Source organism: Colias philodice, chromosome 18 (genome assembly GCF_061535455.1).
Source record: "Colias philodice isolate Cphi_HAF_F1 chromosome 18, ilColPhil1 Martin Lab GWU primary, whole genome shotgun sequence".
Classification (NCBI taxonomy): Eukaryota; Metazoa; Arthropoda; class Insecta; order Lepidoptera; family Pieridae; genus Colias; species Colias philodice.
This window is the reverse complement of record NC_143103.1, coordinates 7,649,952-7,673,533: the sequence shown is the minus strand read 5'-3', so window position 1 is coordinate 7,673,533 and position 23,582 is coordinate 7,649,952. Positions and strand designations below refer to the sequence as shown.

The 23,582-nt window shown below is 35.2% G+C and overlaps 1 protein-coding gene and 1 long non-coding RNA gene across 8 annotated transcripts in view; one reads left to right on the top strand and one right to left on the bottom strand.

The window, feature by feature from the left end:
* Positions 1 to 23,582, bottom strand: part of Myo81F (unconventional myosin 81F) — a 95,197-nt gene that overhangs the window by 22,751 nt on the left and 48,864 nt on the right. For both annotated transcript variants that reach the window (XM_089706968.1, XM_089706970.1), the window contains exons 3-9: positions 10,919 to 11,039; positions 9,847 to 9,909; positions 8,502 to 8,591; positions 8,138 to 8,297; positions 7,747 to 7,937; positions 7,217 to 7,432; positions 5,814 to 5,978 (exon numbers count right to left, since the gene is read on the bottom strand). In XM_089706968.1, the coding sequence (XP_089563094.1) occupies positions 5,814 to 5,978; positions 7,217 to 7,432; positions 7,747 to 7,937; positions 8,138 to 8,297; positions 8,502 to 8,591; positions 9,847 to 9,909; positions 10,919 to 11,035 (1,002 nt within the window). In that variant the 5' untranslated portion in view covers positions 11,036 to 11,039. The remainder of the gene's footprint in view (positions 1 to 5,813; positions 5,979 to 7,216; positions 7,433 to 7,746; positions 7,938 to 8,137; positions 8,298 to 8,501; positions 8,592 to 9,846; positions 9,910 to 10,918; positions 11,040 to 23,582) is intronic.
* LOC149480599 (uncharacterized) lies at positions 114 to 5,432 on the top strand. 6 transcript variants are annotated; one of them, XR_016317071.1, is made up of 2 exons: positions 114 to 616; positions 5,210 to 5,432. It is a non-coding gene; the product is annotated as an uncharacterized LOC149480599 (long non-coding RNA). The 6 variants fall into 6 exon arrangements; XR_016317070.1 differs by having other exon boundaries at positions 5,175 to 5,432; XR_016317069.1 differs by having other exon boundaries at positions 5,167 to 5,432.

The window sequence follows — 23,582 nt, the reverse complement described above, 5'->3', positions numbered from 1 at the left end:
ATAAGTTACATATTGATACTTAGTTTTATAGATTCATAAATGAGATTTTCATTTAAAGAATAGAAAAATGCGTGCGGCGTCGCCCCGGTAAGTAAATAGCATATATTATAAAATATTATGTGTCTTTCTAAAACACACAGCGTTGGTGAAGAAAGCTGTCTATGAATCCTATATATCTCTATGAAAAAGGGTCACCTTACCGAATATCGATGGATCTTTCACCTCACTAGCAAGAGCGCGTCCCTAGTATGTCATCTGTCATCGCCAATTTGACATCACCTTTGAAGCGCTGTCATCTGCCTCTGCCGGCATAGCGTTTATGAATTCGTGCGCAATAACATCGCGCAGAATATAATTAGTATTTATCTCTAGTAAAAGTGATCAGATTAAGTTACTTTTACCTGAATAAAACACATAAAGCGTTAAATTTTAGTAGTAATTGGTTTAGGAACGGAATTAGTTCCAATATGAAACACAAAAGACCACGTTGTCGGAAGAAAATTCGAAAACCGGTGCTTTGGTATGTATAATAGTGGCGGGAACTCTTTTTCGTCCTCGGAGGACGAGAGAAGCAATGGTTCGTCACTGCCCAAGAGACCGGGAGACGAGAAATTCCGTAAGTACAATCAGACTTGTCATAACATGTCCGGACTCGTGCATAGAATTCCATGCAACACGTGGCATACATATTTTCACAGTATTTGACACAAATACATCAATATTTAGATGTAGGTAATTAATAATAAAACACAATGCATGCCTATAGTGAGATCGCTATATTATCATCGGGTTTATTTATCATACACAGGCACATTGGTTACTGTGTCAAGTATTGCTTTTAACCAGAATTGTGAGATATCGTTAGGCTACCTAGGTAGAAGGTACTTAGGTTTATGGAATCGACCGTGATCCCCTATGACTAACGAGCCCCAGCAGCAGGTAGTGAGGTATCTCAATCACTTTGACCATTCAATTGTAACTACCTCAACAAAAGTGAGTACCTACTACTTAGTGCCCACTACTACACAATTAGTTCAAAACAATTAAGAGGTACTTATATTTTAGATAGGTACAAAACCTGTCTATCACAATATTCTAAAGAGAAGAAATTGTTAATTAACTATTATAATATAATTTACATATCTATCATGTATCAAACATGTCACATATAGATTTTACATTACTTAAGATATGATATAGAATGTATAATGTGAACAACGGTCTCACACAATTTTCAGTATGAGGTACTGATTACTACAAGTTGAGATTACCTAGTTTATGGTAAATAATTCTTAACATAAAGAGCGTGTTTTCATAGTCAATTGATACCAGAATAAGCTTTGATTCTATGGGTACTTATTTGAATAAGTATTGAAAAATCATAAGAAATAGACATTGCATATTAGGAGATGTAGATATGTTTATATACGTTATCATCATCAAGGACCCATATTTACCATATCCCCGAACAGTTGAATGATATCATTCTTGCTTATAATGTTACCGATGATAATGATGTTTAGCTAGTTCCTTTCTTACTTAAGTGAAAGAGCTTGCCTTAAAATTAACACTCAGGCGTGATAAAATTTTTATAATATCAACAGTAAGGTAACCAAAATCTTTGTATTTTTTATTTGTATCTTCTACAAAAATACGTACTGAAAATATGTACAAGGCGTCCTTAGCCATGATTAGCTTAGTATGGTTATGCTGAAAGAACTGAGTGTCCAGAAAGACACAGAGAAATATATGCCATACTTACATTCAGATATGCTTCTGGCAATAAGAGCTGATGGCTCCGCCAGGTTGATATTCAATCTGTGACACCTAAACACCTAGGTATTAACCAGGTAATTTTGATACATATCACAGGTTATAACTTATAACGGTAATTAAATTTTTACAAAGCCAGGATTGGCTTGTAAAATTAGACATCATTGGTAACAGTAATGAGATTCTTCCAAGGCCAGGATTGGCTTGTACAATCAGGCATCATTGGCCTATTTTCTGCCTGCATATTGCAGCCATTTCAAATGGTCGCGGAGACCCTACAAGCTAGAGGTGCCCTCTTTCTGTTTTATTTAAGCTATTAAGTTTGGTCTATTGAGACTGTTACAAAATTAACTTCACAGGTCTTGTAGACTGTGAGGATTTTGGAAAAGCTTGATTGGCACTACAGCCACATAAAGTCCATTCTGGTTTAGTTGGACAATTATCTTTTGGGTCTACCATGACTAATCCAATTTAACTTCACAGGTCGCGGAGACCATGGAGGTTTTGGTAAAGCCTGATGGGCAGAACTATTCCAATTCAACTTCACAGGTCGCGAAGACCATGGAGATATTGGTAAAGCTTGATTGGCACTCCAATCACAAAAAGGGCCACAGCCCTCTGATTTAGTTAGACTATCAGGATTATTCTAATAATTTAACTTCACAGGTCTCGGAGACCATGGAGATTTTAGTAAAGCCACAGAATGAGCCACAGCCTTCTAGTTAGACAATTATCTTTTTGTCTACAAGGATTGTTCCAATTAACTTTACAGGTCCCGGAGACCATAGAGATTTTGGGAAAGCAGGTTTGGCACATCAATTACAAAATGTACATTGTAAACCTGGATACTTGTGCCTCATGTGTGATAGTATAGAAATGTCTGTGTTATTGCTAGTCCCAAAAGCTTCAAAGATAGAGCATACTGTGGTAGTCATTAAGAGGACCATGTCTTGCACTAAATAAGAGTTGCAGACAGTTCTAGACATCTAACACTGAGAGGACTGTACAGTTGTCGCCTCCAGGTATTTCTCTAGAGTTTCGCGCACAGCAGACCAAGAGAGATAGGCTTTCCCTCTACATGCTACACAAGACTTACAAGCTGTGGAAAAGACAACATACACAGAAATGTCATAGTCTTTGTAAAAGAACAAGTTTGTCACTTCCTAACTACAGATACCGCGGATGCGGGCTGAGTAGGACATCTGAACAGTACTTACCTGTCAGAGAAATGGAGAGGGAAGCAGGGGACTTGGCCTTAGAATTTCTGACTTATATGTAGTGTACCATAGGTATGCAATAAAAATGCTTCTGAGTAGATTGAAAGGGGCGCACATCCTGTAGCCCAAGCAACCAATCAGACTTTGGTCGCCCACATACAAAGGTTGCTAACTCTCTTAGCCCTCACAACTGAGTAACTGTACCTAGATGAGAAGTTGAGAATAACTCTTGGCACGCTTCCAGGACGCCTAAATGGCTTTTGATTTAGATTGCCTCTCAAGAAATCTACCTGTACCGGAGTGGCTTCTCCTACCTTGTGCAACAGGAAATATATTTCGGAGGCTCCTGATATGGTCCATTCCGCTATCCAAAGAGGTGATTTAGTGCCAGGCCATATTTGCCAAAGCCTGCTTCGAATTATGCGACATCTGCAGTCGTTGATGGAGCTGACGCCTAGGCTGAATATTCCCTTCCAAGGATAATCCTCCAAGTGTACTAGCGCACCTCGCACCCCGGGACCCGGGCAGATACATAGCACCCAAGGGTGGCTTATGGTTAATATAATAAATAATAATAATATACGGACATTTCTCCGCAACTCGATGTCAAGCGCCTAAAGATGGCTTATGGTTATTGACTATTATGGTTATATATGGTTATTGACCCGGAAGTCAGGAGCACTCAGACCATTGGTGAATGGCCTTACCCCCCAACTGCTCAGTCAGAAAAAGGGGGGGGGGGGAGAAAAAAGCCCATTGTAGAGCAAAGGAGAAAGAGCAGTTAGGTAGTGGTGCCCCTCCACAGTGCCAACATATGATCCTCCAAGCAGGAGGTGACTTTCATAATGCGAAAAAAAAAAAAAAAAAAAGAAGAATGCATGTAATCTAGTACACAGAGATTCTATTTAGCTAATTAAATTAAATTAATTAATTTTAATTAGCCTAGGTCTATCATAAGCAAGCTGACCCTATTCTCTCAGGAGCTCTTATGCTATTACTGGGGTCAGGCCGAGAAGCTCATGACATGAACATGACTTCTGAAGATCTCAAAATAGAGTTTTTTATCGCAGCAAAATAAGATTATAACCTGACCTGAATTTGGATATAAAATGGATACAACAACATATTATCCATCAGGGGTCGGTTGTGAGGACAACCAGACACATAAATATGCCCAGTGACCCATGTGGAAAGGTTGGTTCAAGTAACAAAGGACTGATTTTCAGTCTTAAAAATAGATAATTGATTCTTATCTATAGAGGGGCGGACCCTTTAAGCTTGCAACACAAACCTTTATGTCTGGCTAGATAAGGTCCTTCCAAATCTTAAAGACAGTAGCAACCCTGTCCAGCAGTGGCTTCAAGAAGGTGGTAAGGGCACCAACCTGTTGAGGCAATGGAAGGACCATACAGTCCTTTATAAAGTTTTACTGTCGATCAGTCAATTTAGCCAGTGCCAGTGAGTCTGGTTTACTTTAAGGTAACCTTAAACTGTTTAATTAATTATTTAATTAATTGTAATTGATTTAAGATCCAAGTAATGATCAATGTGTAACAAACATGCTTTAAGCTTAAGGTACAGTTGTGTTAACATTGGTATTATAGTTATTTTATATACAGATGTTATTTACTGTAGTATTTAGCCTTAGAGGCTCCATTGTTTATCCTTGATGACATTGATCTTCCTTTGAGTTATAATTTTTAAAATGTTATTTTTATCTTATTATTTGAACTTTGATTTGTTTCAAAGATACAGAGAAATAATAAATCAGTTCTTAGGTTCTAAGACTTAGTTCATTAGTATTGGCTTATGATTATCTGAGGAGAATAATTTAAAATTTAGAGGATATATGGTTAGTTCTTACATGAAAGAAAAACTATTTTTGTTGTTGCTACATAACCCCCTTGTATTGTTTTTAGAATTTAAAATATAACTTTATTTTACAATACAAGAGGTTCATTTAACATTCTGAAAGGAATGAAATTTAAGTTGTTAATACTCTTAGGTATTACAATATTAACAAGATAATTTATTTTCAACATAGCGTTTGTATGTCTTTCTTCACCAGCAGATATCAAACACATCTTCACCAACGCTGTGTGTTTTAGAAAGACACATAATATTGATGTTTTGCATTAAAACAAAACATGTATTATGTGTCGAATAAAACACACAGCGTTGCAGTTTACTGCTTGCTGATGAAGATGCTATGCCGGCAGAGGCAGATGACAGCGCTTCAAAGGTGATGTCAAATTGGCGATGACAGATGACATACTAGGGACGCGCTCTTGCTAGTGAGGTGAAAGATCCATCGATATTCGGTAAGGTGACCCTTTTTCATAGAGATATATAGGATTCATAGACAGCTTTCTTCACCAACGCTGTGTGTTTTATTCGACACATAATACATGTTTTGTTTTAATGCAAAACATCAATATTATGTACATGGGTTTCTTTGTATTGATGTAAATTCTTAGCTAAGAAACATAATTGAAGTATAAGTACCTAAGTATTAGGTAGTAGTAAATAAGATACTGTCTGTGTGCATAGAAAATTTTATATAGGTACTAGCGGTCCGCCCCGGCTTCGCCCGTGGTACCTACATGTTTAAACTATCCTATCTCTCAAGTTGGATCGAACTGCACATGGTGTGCGAATTTTATTATAATCGGTTTAGTGGTTTAGGAGTCCATTGAGGACAAACATTGTGACATGAGATTTATTTATTAAGATGCCTAAAGAATATTTCATCAATACTTTTTCAAAGTATTTATTTGTAATATTTTTTTTTTTATTTTAACTCGAATATAAAATCACACTCACTTCATGCAATCTAAACGGTATGTCCGTAACATTCCCCCGCACGTTGATCTGTCTCTCTAACAACACGCGCTGTGCTGTGGGCGGCGCGAGGCCCAACAGATTGGCGACAGCATCCACTGCTTCTGCGTCTTCTGGCGCTAGGGTCGTGCGTTCGCCGTCTATGTCCTGGAAGGAGAAGATTTTTGATGTGACAACGTCTTATAATTCGATAGAGCCGGATGCACGCACTCATGCGGCGTTACCTCGCTCTGAGGCGTTCCATCTAAGGCTTGAAGTGCAAGTGAGAGCGCGGAACGAGCGATAAAGAAGCACAATCGGCCGTTGTCACGTTCAACTATCTTCAGTAAACCGACTTTACTGTTTACAGACAACCAATTTTTTGTTAAACTTGCTGGTTATGTGTATGATATCTTTAAAGTTGTTTTTAAAGTTAGGTATGGGTTTTAAAAAGATTTATCAGTGTGTCAGTTGCTGACATGGTAGGAAGTTGTTATTATGACGGTAGGTAGTCGCTGGCATTGTAGAAAAATTGAGCGCGTACATATGGAACGAAAAATTTTGCTTCTTGGTTCTTAAATATATTATGCAACTTGCGTCATATATATTGCATTTGGGCTTTAAGAAATGTTTTGAATCTAACCTGTTTGAATCATGAGTTTAACATGATTAATGTAAAAGATGAATTCCAAAGAACTTTGTAAAGATAACTTATTTATTTATTTATTTATTTAAATACTTTATTGTACTGCCAACAAAAAAAATTACAAAAAGAAAACTTATACTAAAAGAAGACACAGCACAGATGGCGGCCTTATCACTTATAAGTGATTTCTTCCAGGCAACCAACTGATGATGGGATAACATAATAGAATAAAAGGAGGTGGGTAAAAAGTATACGCAATAATTATGTAATATAAAACTAATAGAAAAAAAAAATATACTAATAAATATACTATAAATAATAAATAGATATAATAATAGATATCATATATATACAAACGTATATACCTATAATTATACATACCATAAGTAAAATAAATACATACAATACATATCGTAATACATTTACATAATATAATATGTATAAAAGGCAAATTACAGCGAAAGAGAGATCATGAGCTAAAATATACTATCCCGAGTCAAAAGCAAGATTCAAGTAATGATTCCTGACAAGGCTTTTGAATGTGGATAGCGTTTGGGCTTGTCTGATATTTATCGGCAAGGCATTCCAGAGTTTAACCGCAAAGGAATCGCCATAGAAGTGTGTGCGGTGAAAAGGAATGCCCAGAACAAGCCTATCCACAGAACGAAGAGAATAATTTTCACAATGCAGGAAGATAAATTTATTTTTGAGATAGGAAGGGGTCTTAGGGTCAAAAAGGATAACTTATACAAATATGTACCTGGAACTGCACATTGCCGAGCCACAGCACAGCCGCGAGCACTTTAAACAGCCCCTCGCACATGTGCGGCGGGACTTGCAGCACAGTTAGCGCAAGCTGCAGCGCCTCCAAACGCCCAGGTTCGGACCTTACTGGGGCCTCTTCGCGCTCTTCCAGAAGGTACTTGAAGCGTATGTCGTCACGGAGACGGAGGGTCGCTTTGAGTTCAGCGTTGTGCTGGAATGTTCGAGAATTTTAGATGGTTTGTGGTGAAAACGAAAATGAAATGAAATGCCTTTATTGCTATAGACATAAATACAAAAAGCAATATAGAAAATAAATTTTAAAAAGCAAAGGGCGGCCTTATCGCTAGGTAGCGATGGTGGAATGATGGATCGAAGTTTCTAGATGAAATTACGTAGAAAGATTAAAATTTTTATATAAGTTATGATAGAATGTGTTAGATGCTTCTGGAATCAGGAATTATGTAACATATTGTGAAATTAAAGCTTAAACTAAAAATTACATATAGAAATATGCTTTAAATTTACCCTTGCTCCTTCCACGAGCTGATAGAAGACATGGTAGTTAGTTTCCCGGGGCGCCGGGCCAGTTATCCGCGCCCTCTCTAGTAAGAAGTCCCTAAGAACAGCGCCCTTAATGCCACCCCTGTGGTCCAACCGGACTTCTACGAACTTGCCGAAACGGGATGAGTTGTCATTTCGTACTGTTTTTGCGTTACCTAAAAGATGGAGAAAATTGATGAATCACAATTATCTAATTTGATTTCTTTCTTGGGATCCACCTTGACGGCAAAGATATTATTATTTATTATTTTATTTTAGTTGATTTACTCAGGCTATTACCCTATTTCGATTCCACCATCATTTCACTGAAGTAAAGAACTTCTTATATGTCTTTAAATATATTTCCTTTACTTACCAAAAGCTTCTAGAACAGTATTTGCTTCCAATATCTGCTGTTCAGCCCACGACGCCTGTCCCCCCGCCGCACATAAGTACTGTAGAATCAACTTTGTAGTCTCCGTCTTGCCTGCACCACTCTCTCCTGATATCACTACCGATTGGTTCTTTTCACCATTCTGGAAATAGAATTGTATTTTATGAGTTTTTTTTGTTGAGATTAGCATGTTTTAGAGTTTAATGTTAATGTAGCGCTAATTAAGAGGTACTTTTTCCTTGTAATTACTGAACATTTGAATATGTGTGTGCATTATACAAATATTTGTATAGACAATTTTACTATTATAATGCATACATTAAAAATTTATTATTCCATAACTTACCTGTAAAGAGCTGTATGCAGATTCAGCCAACGCAAACACATGTGGTGACAGACTCCCAAACGCTTTGCCGCGATAGTTTTGCATATCCTCCTGAAAATGCATAAATTACAATATAATAAACAAGAAAAAAAAAACAGTTTTGAAGTGATACTTCTTAAGCGCGTTGAGAGTAAAATTTCAAGGTCGCCGTCACGTCATGCAGTAAAGCGACGATTCAAATGATTGAATCTTGTCAAAGAAGTTTCACTTCTGACCCGTGTGCGAGCACACGCTCTTTTTTTACTTACTTGTGTTTAGTATATTCTTGATTATTCCTCAGAAAGTGTGGTGTATAAAATCTTTAGTCATTCATCATGAATGTGCAATTGTAATTTTTCACTTTCAATGTCCAGTTAAATTTTTATTTGCGTTTAATAGTGGCAGTATACAACTGCGATTTATAAAAGTGCATTTTTGTAGTCCTGTTGACGCGTCCTCACAATGAATAAAAGGAAATAAAAAACCGACAGCTTGACGCTCTTGTATAATGCAGCTTTGTCCACTTGTAACAATGACGCTGAGCACAGCTTTTGGATATATTTAAGGGTGTTTTTGATTCAACTGGCCGGGACTTTTGGTATTTACTATTTACTCTGCGACTCGTGGAATGCTCAGCTAATCATTAATTATTCTTTAGGCTCTAGTTGCAGATATGAGATTTTTAATCTATTATATTTGTGGTTTTAGAGGAATAGGTATTAACTAGATGGTTAGTTTTATATCTACCATTACCAGAATTCATCGACCAATTTGTTGTTTAAAATACAAACATGTTTGACCAACAGGATAGGATATCCATTCATAATTAAAACAACAAAACAATTATTTATATTTGACGACGCGGTTGGCGCAGTGGTAAAGTAACTGCCTACTGAGCCGACGGTCCCGGGTTCGATCCCCGGTCAGGGCAAATATTTGTGTGATGAACTCAATTATTTGTTCTTGGGTCTGGGTGTTATTATCTATATATGTATTTATTAAATATTATATTTATCGTCGCCTAGTACCCACAACACAAGCCTTAATTGAGCTTACTGTGGGACTAGGTCGATTTGTGTAATAATGTCCTATAATATTTATTAATGTCCTATAATTTATAATCTCAATGTGATGCTATTTATAAATTATTTTAAACCTGATTTAATCACTGGTTCCCGGTAGGTTTGGATTATTATTTATCTTTCTTCCGGTCAAATAAAGCTCCCGTTAAATCCAAATGAGTCATCGCATGATAACGTATTGTAGACTAAATATTTATACAATTAATCTTTAGACCTAATTATAATTCAAATAATAATATACTCACGAAATTGTAACATCCCAACTCCTTGTATGGATTCACTGCCACTAGAATAGATCCTGTGTATGTCTGTTTATTGTGTTAAGAAAGTGAATTGATGTAGTAAGTATAGTTGCAGAAAAATTAAATAGAGAGAAATTAAATAGATTATATAATAGACCAGCTGTGCTCAACTCGTGTTGGTCTCAGCGAGATAATATATATAGCCTACAGCCTTCCTCGATAATTGGGCTATCTAACACCGATAGAATTTTTCAAATCGGACTAGTAGTTCCCGAGATTAGCGCGTTCAAATAAACAAACAAACAAACTCTTCAGCTTTATAATATTAGTAAGTATAGATAATAACATTTTTTTAATGATAAGAAATACAGAGAAGATTGTACAGAATATGAACTGTTACAATAAATATAAATCACAGTAAGATTTTTGTCAGTTGACATGCAATGATATCATTATCCCTTAAGTAATTATGCTGAATTCCTAAAACCTTACACATACTTATCATACAAAAGATAAGCGAGTCTGTTCAAAAAATCTTGACTGTCATTTCAGGTATCGCTCTTTGCTAAGATTTCGTAATTGCACCGTGAAGTTAATCGCAAATTATTCCATATATAGCCCAGTTTATTGGCACATCCAGTCTAATACATACTTATGCATTAAAACGGATGACTTTCATTAAGTTTAACCCCCGGGTATGTATTACGAACGTAGTACAGAAATACTGCGAATTAATTATAATGTAATTTTATCTGAACGCTTTTAACGTTTTAGTTTTTGAATCAACTAACTTGTTAGGATAAATTTAGATTGACATTCTCGAAGTTGAAAAGGAAATAGAGCTTTTTTGGTTGCTAAAATAACTCATGTTAGTAACAAGAGAATAGAGGGACTTTAAATGTAGTTAATCATTATAATTAACATGTGTTATTAATTATTATATAGGTAGTAAATTAGTTTTTCTAATGTAACTTGTAAACATGAGGTTCGAATATTACCAAAGTTGTACATGGAGACTTACTTACTAATAAGTTAGTATTTAATATTATCGTATAATCTATTGTAAAAAGGATACATATATGAGGTCGTGCTTGTACCGCCGCCGAAGGTTGTCGTTAATGGCGTCTTCTGTGATGAGCGGCATCATCGTCATGTCGGGCACGCCGGGCCCCTCGTCTTTGTCCTCCTCCATGGTGCTGGAATTAAAAGGATTTTATAAAGATGTGTTTTATTAGGTAAAAACAATAATATTCGCTAATTGAGAGTACAAAATAATGTCTTGTATATTACGATACTACTGGCAAAACGAATCCCGACAAACGACATATTTGTGATTGATCAGAATAAGTACTAAGAGCATTGTGGTTACAAATATACATATATAGACCGTATTAATTAGTTCTCATTTTGACATAAATGGATTAACTCAAGGGCGTACTTAAAAAAGATAAATTTAGTCGCTTAAAAAATAAAGGAAAACAAAAAATAGCTTCGAACATGGCTTCGAACCTTCCGTTGTTTTAGGAACGTCGGTTAAAAATCGAGAAACGTAATGTAAACATTAATAAATTCGTTTTGTACAAAAAGCGATTAGCAAGTTCATACAAAATCGCCATCAATATAAAAGTTTGATAATCTTCTCGACATCTATTTAGGAGCTCAAGGAGACCCAAGACCAACCGAGCTGAAGTGTCAGGAGCAGATCTGTAAATACTTGACCCGAGACGGTATCGATTGGCGCAATGTACGTTGAGCTATTTATTGGGTTTATTGGTTTTGTGGAGATGAATATTCCTAATATTGTAATATAGGATTAGCTTAAGGTAAATTGAAATGGCAATTGTAATTGAAGCGGTGAAATGTAGAGTATGATTGCCGCATGATGATTGATTGCAGTATGTGAATGGTTAGGAATCGTCAAGACGACGAATTCTGGACTTTGGAAGTGTACGGAAATGGCACATTCTTATTATTTGTTATGTAATTAATTAACTATAGTTCAAATTACAATATAATTAATGTAAGGAATGTTGTAAAAAATTAACACATCGAAGCTTCATAAAATATCTACCTCTGTAAGTATATCTATAGGCACACCAAATAAATGTTATTAATAAAATAAACTTTAACGACTCTATTATACATTGCAATTAATAAAAAACTAATTGAAGGGAGGACTTAAACCATAAATAGTTCAGCTTAAAGCTATTAAAATCTCAAGGATTGTAAATATTCATAGCAAATTGTAGATGACATGTGATATCGAAGTGTCGTAGAAAATAGACCTATAAGATACGGGGGCGTTTTACTATCATGATATTTCACCCGGGGACCACTTTATATGATCCTTATCTTAGATTGCTTGTACATGAACTATGTTTGTCATGTCGCATGTGTAGCTTTTTGTTTAGCATACACTTTAAGTTTCAGTACATTTTTTTTTGTGCCATACAATAAATTCAAGATGATTTACAATATTAAAAAAATGAGCAAACTGCATAAAACATTCTAAGGTTAACCTTTGAGACAACCCTTTGTTTTATTTTACGTTGTCAACATATTAAACGGCACATAAATATGAATCTTAAAATTAGCACACTAGTAAAGTTCAGTAACCCTATCGATAAAATAAGTCAAACATCGTAACATATGGAGGCTAGTCCCTCCCGTTGGCGATGACAGTATAATAGTCCTTGGGGCAGGACGCTCCACTCTCACAAGTTATCGGACGGAAATGTCACTTGCGGATAAATACGTCATTTCGCCCTCGACTCCCCGCTTATCGATATTATATAAACATCACTAGATATTACGATTCTTATTGGAAGTGATATAAGAGCGCTCTGTTGCAATAATTTGCGCTTTAAATTTTAATATTTAAGTAGCTTATTTTGTAATTAAATATCGTTTAATTAAATAATTGTAATTTTTAACATTAATAAACAAGCTATTTCAGTGCCTAAAATCATTGTTCATTTGCAGTTATTTTGATTTTATGCCGTCTGAAAGGGTTGATGGGGTTTAACCCCGCCGTAAAAAGGGTAAACGGTTTTATTTAGATGATTATGTTTGTTCGTATGTTGGTCTATAGACATAATAGGAGATATAAAGGTTTGGACTGAGGTCAATTCAACGTGCCGAGGGGCATCGGGCAAAAGGGAATTCCACTTCATTCGTATAAGGAAGCAGTAAAGCGTATCCAAGCATATAAAAAACAACAAACATTTCTAAAATGAATTGAATTCAAAAAACAAATACATAGTCAAATGAAATGCTATTCCTATGTATGTATTTCACATAAAGAATGTTCCTTTAGGGATAGGTGACTTCACTTAAAGGAAGCAATAATACGTCGTAAAGAACTATTCAAAACTAACCGCACAATGCATCAATCTTCCTACTTAAAAACAACTAGACATAGAAAAAGTCACCATAAAGAGATACAATCCATATTTCCTACATCCGCATATTAAAAGCGATGTATTTTTTCCATGTCTAGTCGATAGAACCTGTACCAATAACGATGCTTGTCACGCAACAAGATTCCCTTTTAGGATAACACAAGTAATGTACTGTTAGTGAAGACAGTTTATTAAGAGGTTAGATGTAGGTAGCAAATTTAAACAGGTGAGACCACACATGTCGTAGGTTAAATGTTTAGTTTCATTACGGCTTTATGTTAAAGATTTTGTGCAATCTTTATGATTATTTTGTCGTCTGTAAAAGTCGACAGTCATACACGATAGATACGTGTTTTGCGTGGAAGCTCCTCGGATAAAATAATGGTGTATACCATGTGCATTTATCTAAGTATCTTTCGTATCCTTATCTTCAGAGACAGTTTGGACTGTCTACAACTGTGCTTTAAGTGAGATGGTATATTATACATGCATCTAATCTTTTTAAATACTAAGCGCATGTGCCGTCACTTTCCTCGGCCGAGGCACGTCCACAATCCACATAGACCAGTCTCGCGAGGAAAATGCTTCGCGAGGCTGCTCGATGTGTGAATCCGCCTAATGACAAACTCTAAAACAAACCTCGACATTTATTAGTAGCTTTACAATCTTTGAACGATAAAAGTAAAAGTTATCTACTAATATAAACGAATTTGAAATAACTACCTCATACTCATCAAGTCCTCAGGGAGGGAGCTGTAAAAGGGACGTCCCCTTCCCCTAATCTTATTAATTACGTCGTTTATATTTTTCATTTTCATCGTGACTGGGTAGATTCGTAATGAAGGTAAATAATTCGATTTTCGGAAACGTTTGAGAATTATTGAAAACACGTTTTAAAATTGTCATTTTACTTGTGAAATGTGTCAAGTTAAAAAAAAATGAATCAAATAGTTATGCCACAGTATTACAAATTACAATATAGGAAATAATATTGTAATACTGTGGTTATGCCATTATTTTAAAATCATTGTAATAGTTGCAATGTAATAAGTACTATCGAATTAAATAATATAACAATTATTACTCAAGTAACAATGCGTAACGAATTTAAAGATTCTGCGCTTTTGTGAGAGTTGTTTAAGAAATGGTTAATTAAAAATATTACGGTAATAATCGATTAATAAATAATAAAACAGTTCTTTTGCAACCGAATTTATAGAGAGTTCTGAATTGGATCACAACAATTATATAACGATCGTTATTGTTTCTGTATCAACAAATTGTTTGTTTTAATAATTACATTCTAATCTATTTTTTATTAAGTGAAACATGACGGAAATTCTCATGGTCTTCACAAAACAATGGCGACTCAGGTTTCTCGGAAACGCGTTATTCAATTCTGTCACTAATTTTATGCGTGCAGCTTTTACTGACTATGTAATAAACAAATTACATGACGATTGTTTGATTTTACAATTGATTACCTGCAATGGTAAGAAATTCTGTTTCCCAAAATGACGGAAATGTCTTTGTGGGTTAGTTTTTCGTGTCCTTTAAAAACACATCTCTGCTGCTGCTCTTTATCCTCTTGCGTGGTTCTCCGCTCTTTACGATAAAAGTCTTTTCATTATTCAAACGTTGTGTAATACCTAATTACTTTCGTTTCCATCTACTAAATGAGACATATAAACTATGTATCTTCGAAATCCTTTTGGAAAAATAATCTATACTGATAGCCCAATTATCGAAGAAGGCTATATTATATCATCACGCTAAGACCAACAGAAGCAGAGCAATGCGGGAAAAACTGCTCGGAACAGCTAGTATTAAATAAAGCCAGTAAGCTATTTATTGAACTACTCGTATTTGGCAGGCGACAGGCGCTCCCGTCGCCTACGTGTATCCTTGCCGACCCTTGAAGGTTATTGGGGAGCTTTCGAATTTCATTTTAGAAAATTAATATTTTATTTAACATTTATTCCAAAGCCTGTTGATAACTTTGTAGAGCTCTTAGAAATAGATTGAGTGCTTTTATAATTTCTTTCGTACTTTTTAAAAAGCTTGAATAATTTATAAATTATTTTATTAATTCTAGTCTATTAAGGTTAAACTTAAACGAAATCTTATTATATATAAATCTCGTGTCACAATGTTTGTCCTCAATGGACTCCTAAATATGATTTAAAAACCCGATTCAGGCTTTAAATAAGAAAAATATTATCATAACTCATGAAAAGTACGAAGTATATTACACACTGTTTGTGACATATCATAAATAACATTACTCTTATAGTGTTATTCCTCATACTGACTCTAATAAGTAAAATAAATGAAACCGCCTCAACCATAAATTATATAAAGAGAGGGTTGGCTGTGGGCGGACACGCGGTGGAAGATTTTATGATAAAAATACTAGACTGTCTCGTTTCTTATGTTCTATGTTATAAAAAATCGCACGGATTTAAATAATATCTTACGTTTAAATTGAGGAAATTTCAAAGGATTTTAAATAGATAAGTAGTTAATATTTAAAGGTTAGCCTTGTATAACCAATAATTAAGAGAGTCGATTGTTATAAGACTAATATTACGCCTTATAATTTATTACATTCGATAGTTGAATATTTGTGGACGGGAATTTTATTTATCCTTGAAAATGTAGTTTGCTAATTGTTATGGCTATTATTTATCCTTGAACATGTAGTTTGCCAATTGTTATGGCTAGTTTTAAAGTGAAACTTTTATTACATCGTCTCAAACTTTTTGGTCTGTGTAGCGCATGTCGCGTGACGGTCGGCTGCCGAGTAGGTATAAAGCAGTGTTTGGAACCGTTCGAACAGTTTCACTTTTACCGTGGTTTCATAAAACCACACAACATTTTTTAACATTGTATTTTGCCTTCCTAGCTGGCGCATAGATATTATTACTATATCCATAAAGTGCAGTGGTGGCTCAGTGGTGAGACCTCGGACTTCGAATCGATAAGTCCGGGGTTCGAGACCAGGCGAGCGCGCAAGAAATAAATTGATTTTTCAATTTATCTGCGCATGTTGCAACATCACCACTGCTCGAACGGTGAAGGAAAACATCGTGAGGAAACCGACATGTCGAAGAATTAAAAAAAAAAAAAGTTCGACGACATGTGTCATCCGCCAACACGCACTTGGCCAGCGTGGTGGATTATGGCCTGTACCCTCATAGGAGGCCCGTGTCCCAGTAGTGGGAACGTATATGGGCTGATGATGATGATGATGATGATCCATAAAGTAGCATTTAACCTAAAGAACTAGGGATGGTATATAGACATAGTAATAGTTATTGTCCATGTTGTATAATTATATCTCTCACGTCCAACGCAACCCACTAAACAAACAAACTATCATCAGACTTAATAACTCACTATGTACGATTGTTATTATACAATGTACCCCATATTGTTCTTTATTATAACCGACTATTAATAATTCTGCCAAAATAAAGCATGTCTCTTGAAGTCCCCCGAATAGCGAAAACTTGTAAATTATGACAAGTCACGAAGAACGCGTGGGCTTGTACATGATTTTGTTCAAGACGGGAGCAATTTGTAATTTAACTTCACTTGCCTTTGATTTGTATGAGTCGAATTAGGGAGATAGTAGAGCGATGTTTATTACCTTTTTGTACTCGTATATCATATATTATTAGGGTAAGAAGAATGTTAACTGGAACTATTCTTTCGTTTATATTTTCCTTGAACAGAATAATTTAAATCAATCGATCTCAATATTTTCTATAGATTCGCAGCTTGCAATTCCGGGCATTACTTAGGAATATAGGTACATATAAATTATAAACTACAGATAATATAAAGTGAATTTAGAAGGCAAAATCAAATTTTCGTATCAAACTACATGTATTTCATGCAATTTTGCCAGTATTTTTATACAAAAATATTGTAAGAGTACGAGTGGAAATGACAGAGCTTCTACTTTATCCATTTAATCCTACTTAGCATATTAATATCTGTTTCATACCATTATGAACATTATCATGTTCATGTCAAGAAAATAATAAGACATATTTTTAGGGTAAGTACTTACACATTAAGTGTGTTCGTGAAATTGGATACATTTAAACCCTAATTAAGAACACGAAGCCCTTACTTGCGTGTTTTGTAATTTTTGGTCAAACTAAGAAACCATAGAGGAAAATTGTAAGAACAACGTCTAGACCGTCTCTAGAGATAAAGTACGATGGCACTACACAAGATAACATTAAATTATGTAGTCTGGATAACAGTACGTTTTATACTGAAAGTATGAAGATATAAAGTTAAGAGTTTATTTTATATTTGCTCTTCAGTTTACATAAGCTAACGAAATATTAATTCTTTGGGAAAGATTTTGGGATCGATATCTACAAATGCGCTGATGAATGAAAAATATTCTGTTTTATATTCCTTATTATTTTTAACTAGCTGTGTCCCGCGGTTCCCCCCATTGCTCCGCTCCTGGTGGTCTATATGTGGCGTGATGATAAATAGCCTATAGCCTTCCTCGATAAATGGGCTATCTAACACCGAAAGAATTTTTCAAATTGGACCAGTAGTTCCTGAGATTAGCGCTTTCAAACAAACTCTTCAGCTTTATAATATTAGTTATAGATGGGTAAATATTTTGTTGGATGGTTTAATATTTTTAAATTTTGCTTCGGAAAACACGTGTAAATTAATATTGGTGTGTAATGGATGCTTTATATTTGTTTTAATAGCTATTAAATTTTTCCGGGAAAAATGGAAAATTTATTTGTTTTCGTTTATTTAACTGCCTTGTTTTAATGAAACTCGAGTAATAATTAGACACAGTATTGTTTGTTCCGAGTTCTTAATTAACGTAGCGTAAAGGAAAATTCTGCTAAATATAATTTGCTCCTATTTGATTTGTCCTTACTCTCATTCCCGTTTCATGTACAGCTAATTATCGACAGTTTATTAATTTGCTAGGCTTCTTTTTCTACCCACACTATTTTTCCTGAAATACCAGTTATATTTATATATTTTAGATGTTTTCTCTGTAATAAAATACAAAATTTACGAGCATAGTTTTAATTTCAAAACAGTTAATTTGACGCCAACCCAGTAACAATGTATAAACTGTAAACCCTTTGTAATACTATAACACGGCAATATACTTTCTAATACTCAAGGCATAAGGGCTGAAATGCTAACTAGCTTCAAGAGATCTTGAATTGTATATTGAAGGGTAAAATTTGAACAAGAAATGTTCACACGACCGTCATCATGCGTAACACAGCGTCAAAACTCAAAAATCAAAGGGCTCTTTCAATTTATGAGTTTCGTATCGGACCGCTACAGTGCCGAAGCGGTGCGTTTGTCGTACGGCGCACGGCCGGTCGTTTGTTTTCATACAAAATGCACGGTGCGGCAACAGTGCGGCGTCCGTACCGCGAACGCTCGACAGCAGGACGGCAACGTCGCAAGTCCCATAGGGATGTCGGAAATGCAATAAAGTATCGATGTTTTTTGAAAATATATCAATATCGATATTGATATTTTTATTACAAAATATCGATATATCGGTATGATTTGTCATTTGACAGAGAATATTCGTGCTCTAAAAATTAATTTTTTGGTCTCATCTAATTCAATCATCTTACATTTCTACGGGTACTCAAGTACAGAAATACGCGCGTTTTGAGGTTATAATGTATAAGTCAGTCGTGGTAATTATACGGACGGGCAGTTGAAATTGAAATTGACTAACAGAGTTGCCAACTTAAAAACCAAACTATAAATTTAAAACAGCACTAGCATACAAACGCACGGCAGTCAGATACGCTTTCAATTTAAGCGTTTGGTAACGGACTGCTACCGTACTGCAACGGCACGGCAGCGGGTTATAACTAGCGGCACGGAAAACGTGCGGCAGCGGTCCGATACGAAACGCATAAATTGAAAGAGCCCAAAGACTTACAGCGACGAGTGATTTGAAGTACTTAGCGTCATGGATGAAATAATTTCACATACATTGTTCTTTGAGTGAGTTACGATTTAATAGATAGGAATACAATATGCAATGTATCATTTACAACTCCATTTTCACACAGATAACGAACAAAACAGAAAGTGAAGATTGAAAAATGCTCGATTGCTCGAAAGATAAGTATGTCATGTGAAATGATATGCGGAAACAATTCAAATTAGTACGCTTCATTTTTATTTTTTGCTAATTTGAAAATGATTTGAATGTACCATGGAAGATACTTGTAAAATTAATATAAAAAACCGGCCAAGTGCGAGTCGGGCTCGCGCACAAAGGGTTCCGTAGCAGCAAATATAATAAATTACAGTTAAATCAACCTATCTCAAAAACTATAAGAGATACTTTGATCAAACCAAAAATCGTTGAAAGAGTTAATTAGCATGCATCACCTCTATTTTTTTTAGAATTTTATACCCCGTAGTTATAAAAATAGAGGGGGGGGGACATACTTTTTACGACTTTGAGAGCTGATATCTCAAAAACCGTTCACTTTAAGAAAAATGTTTTTTAGAAAACTTTATATCATTTTAAAAGACCTTTCCATTGATACCCCACACGGGTATGTACATCGAAAAAAAAAATTTCATCCCTCAGTTACATGTATGGGGGGCCCCACCCCCAATTCTTTTTTTTACTATTTAGTGTCATATTTTTGTAGCGGTTCATACAACACATATTCCCATCAAATTTCATCACTGTAGTACTTATAGTTTCCGAGTAAATCGGCTGTGACAGACGGACAGACGGACAGACGGACAGACGGACATGACGAAACTATAAGGGTTCCGTTTTTGCCATTTTGGCTACGGAACCCTAAAAAGGCAGCCAAGAACACTCATCTTCTCAGTAACTTGAAATTATTTGAAGTGGGTATATTTACAAAAGTAATCATAACAAACATAAATTATCCCATTCGTCCTGGCCAAGAAAAAGACACAAACTCAATAATTAGACGCAATTCCATTAAACTCGAAGACAAAGTGGTTTAAGTCTGCGGGAGTTTCACTCCTAGTTTATTCTCTTTTAGCCAAGTTGATTGGAGAGCATTTCCAAAGAGTTTTCTTCACAAACCTCGGTATCTTCATATTTTGTACCCGACTTTACGATATTTACCCTAGAGCATATTTACGTTTAATTGTTGCACTGCTACAATAACGTCATAATTATTCAGAGCAAAATAAAAAGATTTAGCGTTATCCAAAGTGCACTTGAATGCAATCTGATCCTTTAGCTTTGATGTGGCTATGAATATTTATTTTATTAGCTCACAAAGAGAACCATTTGCGAGCTTTAAGTCGAGTTGCTAAACAGTTGCATAGGAGAGCGTCCCCATGGAAACCTTTGTCGCCTAATGAATAAAACAGTTTTTAAAACATACATAAGCAAGTCCGCGCGTGATCTCGCAAGATGAGGGCGGTGACATTCCTATATCTAATGTGGAACAATGTGAAATTCACGTCGAGTTATTTCGGGCTGTCTCCATTCCAGGCCTCTTTGAAACACGACGCCGCACACGAATTTTTATTTCTTGTGCACTTCGGACGTGAATCGGTTTTTAATTTGATTAAATCCCGTCCAACTGGGTAATTTATAAGCAAATTAGGAAAGTATCGCGTTGGTTAAAGCAGTATGTTAACATATTATGTGATGTTGAATAATAGAGAAATAGCTTTATAGAAATAGGCTAATACACAAAGAAAAGTGGTCGATAGGAAACTGCATTTATCACGGCGCGGCAGAGGTAAAACAAAATTAGCCATGCACCAATGAAGGCAGTTCTTACTAAGAACTATTGTCAATACCAGCATCAGTAATCGTTATCATGAATTAGTTAATGCATTGATTTAACGAAGTCACTAAATAAAAGTGCTTAGAATCACACCGTATCGAAAAGACGTTGTTACTGGATACGGTGTGATTCTATATTTGTTATTTTTCTGTCATGAGCAGGACTATCGATTGTCCTACAATAATGGCTTTTACACAGGATAGGAAAAAATACGTGAAACATTCCACAATTGTTAAGACTTGTTTACCTCCCAGGTTCATTAGCCTATCGATAAGTTAATCGTCAAGTAAACTGTCGGCAATTTTGACCACAAACACGTAACGAGAGGATTACCGTTGTTCGAGTGTACTTAATTGACTTTCCGACACGGCTGATGGCGTTAATCTGTTTTTGTTTACTCGTTTTGTAATTTCATTAACTCTTGAAGCGTTTTGGGTGAGATATTTCGGGGAAATTCTGATAGACAACCACAATCTCGTTTGCGGAATCCAATCGGAGGGTGCAGGTGGATCTTGTCATGTGGTTAGAGATATCGGGGAGAAGATTGGCAATTTAGGAAATACATATGTATGTCAAGTAGGAAAATAAGTTTTTACGTATTCAATTACTATATGTCATACTATTTCTGCTTTAAAGGATATTTTGTTTGCAAGAAGTTAATGTATTTTCCTCGTGCTTTGGTCCTAATGATACTAGAAATTGAATAATAGGCCTTAATTATTGAGATTAGGAATTATGTAACAATTGGTATTTATTATATTTTTTAATTCGTGTGTGAAGTGCAGAAAAAGTCAAGTCTCTCATACTAGAAATATTTTTTCCAAACATACAAGTATCCGCTTTATTTATTCTGGCGGTTCCTTTGTAGGAGTGAAAACGTCAAGATGAATCTTTTTTTAGACGGAGAATTCACTTGACTGGCAACTTTGTTTATTTAGACTGACATAAATAACCAAAGTTAACTCAATTTAGTTATGTTTGAAGTTATTTTTATACATAGAGAAATTAATGTGACTTTAGACTATGGTATTAAAAATATTGAACAAGATTTTCCACCACAGGGGAACGAACTCAAACAAAAACAAACAAATGAGGGTCATTATCCACACAACTTTTAATTTAACATCTGATCAGTAAAATAAGATCACAATTCATAAAGGGTATGTTTGTATTGTGTATACTTTTGCTAAAAACTGAAAATAGTAAACTAAAAGGCCCAAATAACCTACTTCCCTATATATGCAATATGCATGTTAGTGGAGCAAATATGGGGCAAATTGCATATTGCAGTCCGCTGCACTCGACGTCAAATGGGCATTACTTCCACGGCACTTACTTCTAATACGTCATAGCTTGATATTTAGGTGATGAGATCGATACTCTAAATGGATAATTAGGTGAAGGTTTGGGCATTTCTGAAGGAAGTTTGATGGATTTTATGAATTACATTGATGAGGTTGTGAAATGATATGAAGATTATAGTTTGAAGAGAAAAAGATTATTGATTATAGTTTTCTTCAGTATTTTTATGCGATTCTAATAATTACAAAGACTAGTGGAATTTAAAGTTTCTTAATAACTAACAAATCTTTAATTTTTCATTCGATTTTATTCCTACTGCTAATGAAATAAGATAAATTTCAAACAGTATTAACTCCTAACGCTTTGTTTTGAACAGAAATATGTCAGAATTTATCTACTAAAAGTTCGCACTGACAACGAAAAAGTTAAATTATGTTACACTAGCGGTCCGCCCCGGCTTCGCCCGTGGTACATATTACGCAATAAAAAGTAGCCTATGTCCTTTCTCAGGTATCAAAATATATCCATACCAAATTTCATGTAAATTGGTTCAGTAGTTTAGGCGTGATTGAGTAACAGACAGACAGACAGAGTTACTTTCGCATTTATAATATTAGTATGGATTTAATAATTCCAAACTTGCACGATCATTTTAAACTACATACATTGACACAATTTTTAAAGACAAAACCGCATCTATTTTCGGTTTTAAAGTCCATCAACCAGAAAAGCAATTTATAGCACATGTTGCGATCGCCCAGGGCGCAATCAAGCTAACGTGCGATATTGCGTGCCTCCACCGTTTTAATTTACAAGCTGCTAGTCTAGCTATACAGCTAGTAGTTAGTACTATGTATGGTTCCGTACGTTGCTTCCGGAGGTAAATCGGAATAGCGTTTTAGAACGCTTCGATAATAGGATCCTTTTTGGTATGAGTATGTGATGTGATGCGGCATTAAATGCTAGAGGTTAGTGCGTTCTATTTTAAGCCATTTTTCTTATATTTTCTTAGTTATGATCGTATGAGCCTTTGATACATGTTTGAGATAACAAAATAAGTTATAATTCAGTTTTTAATTATGAATAGACGCAATGTCATAACTGCATATAGCAATAAATATCGAACGACAATAAGGAAGAAATAAGGAAATCTCTAACGTCTTTCATAATAATTAATAATACACCATATCCTGTAAAATGAGTTATA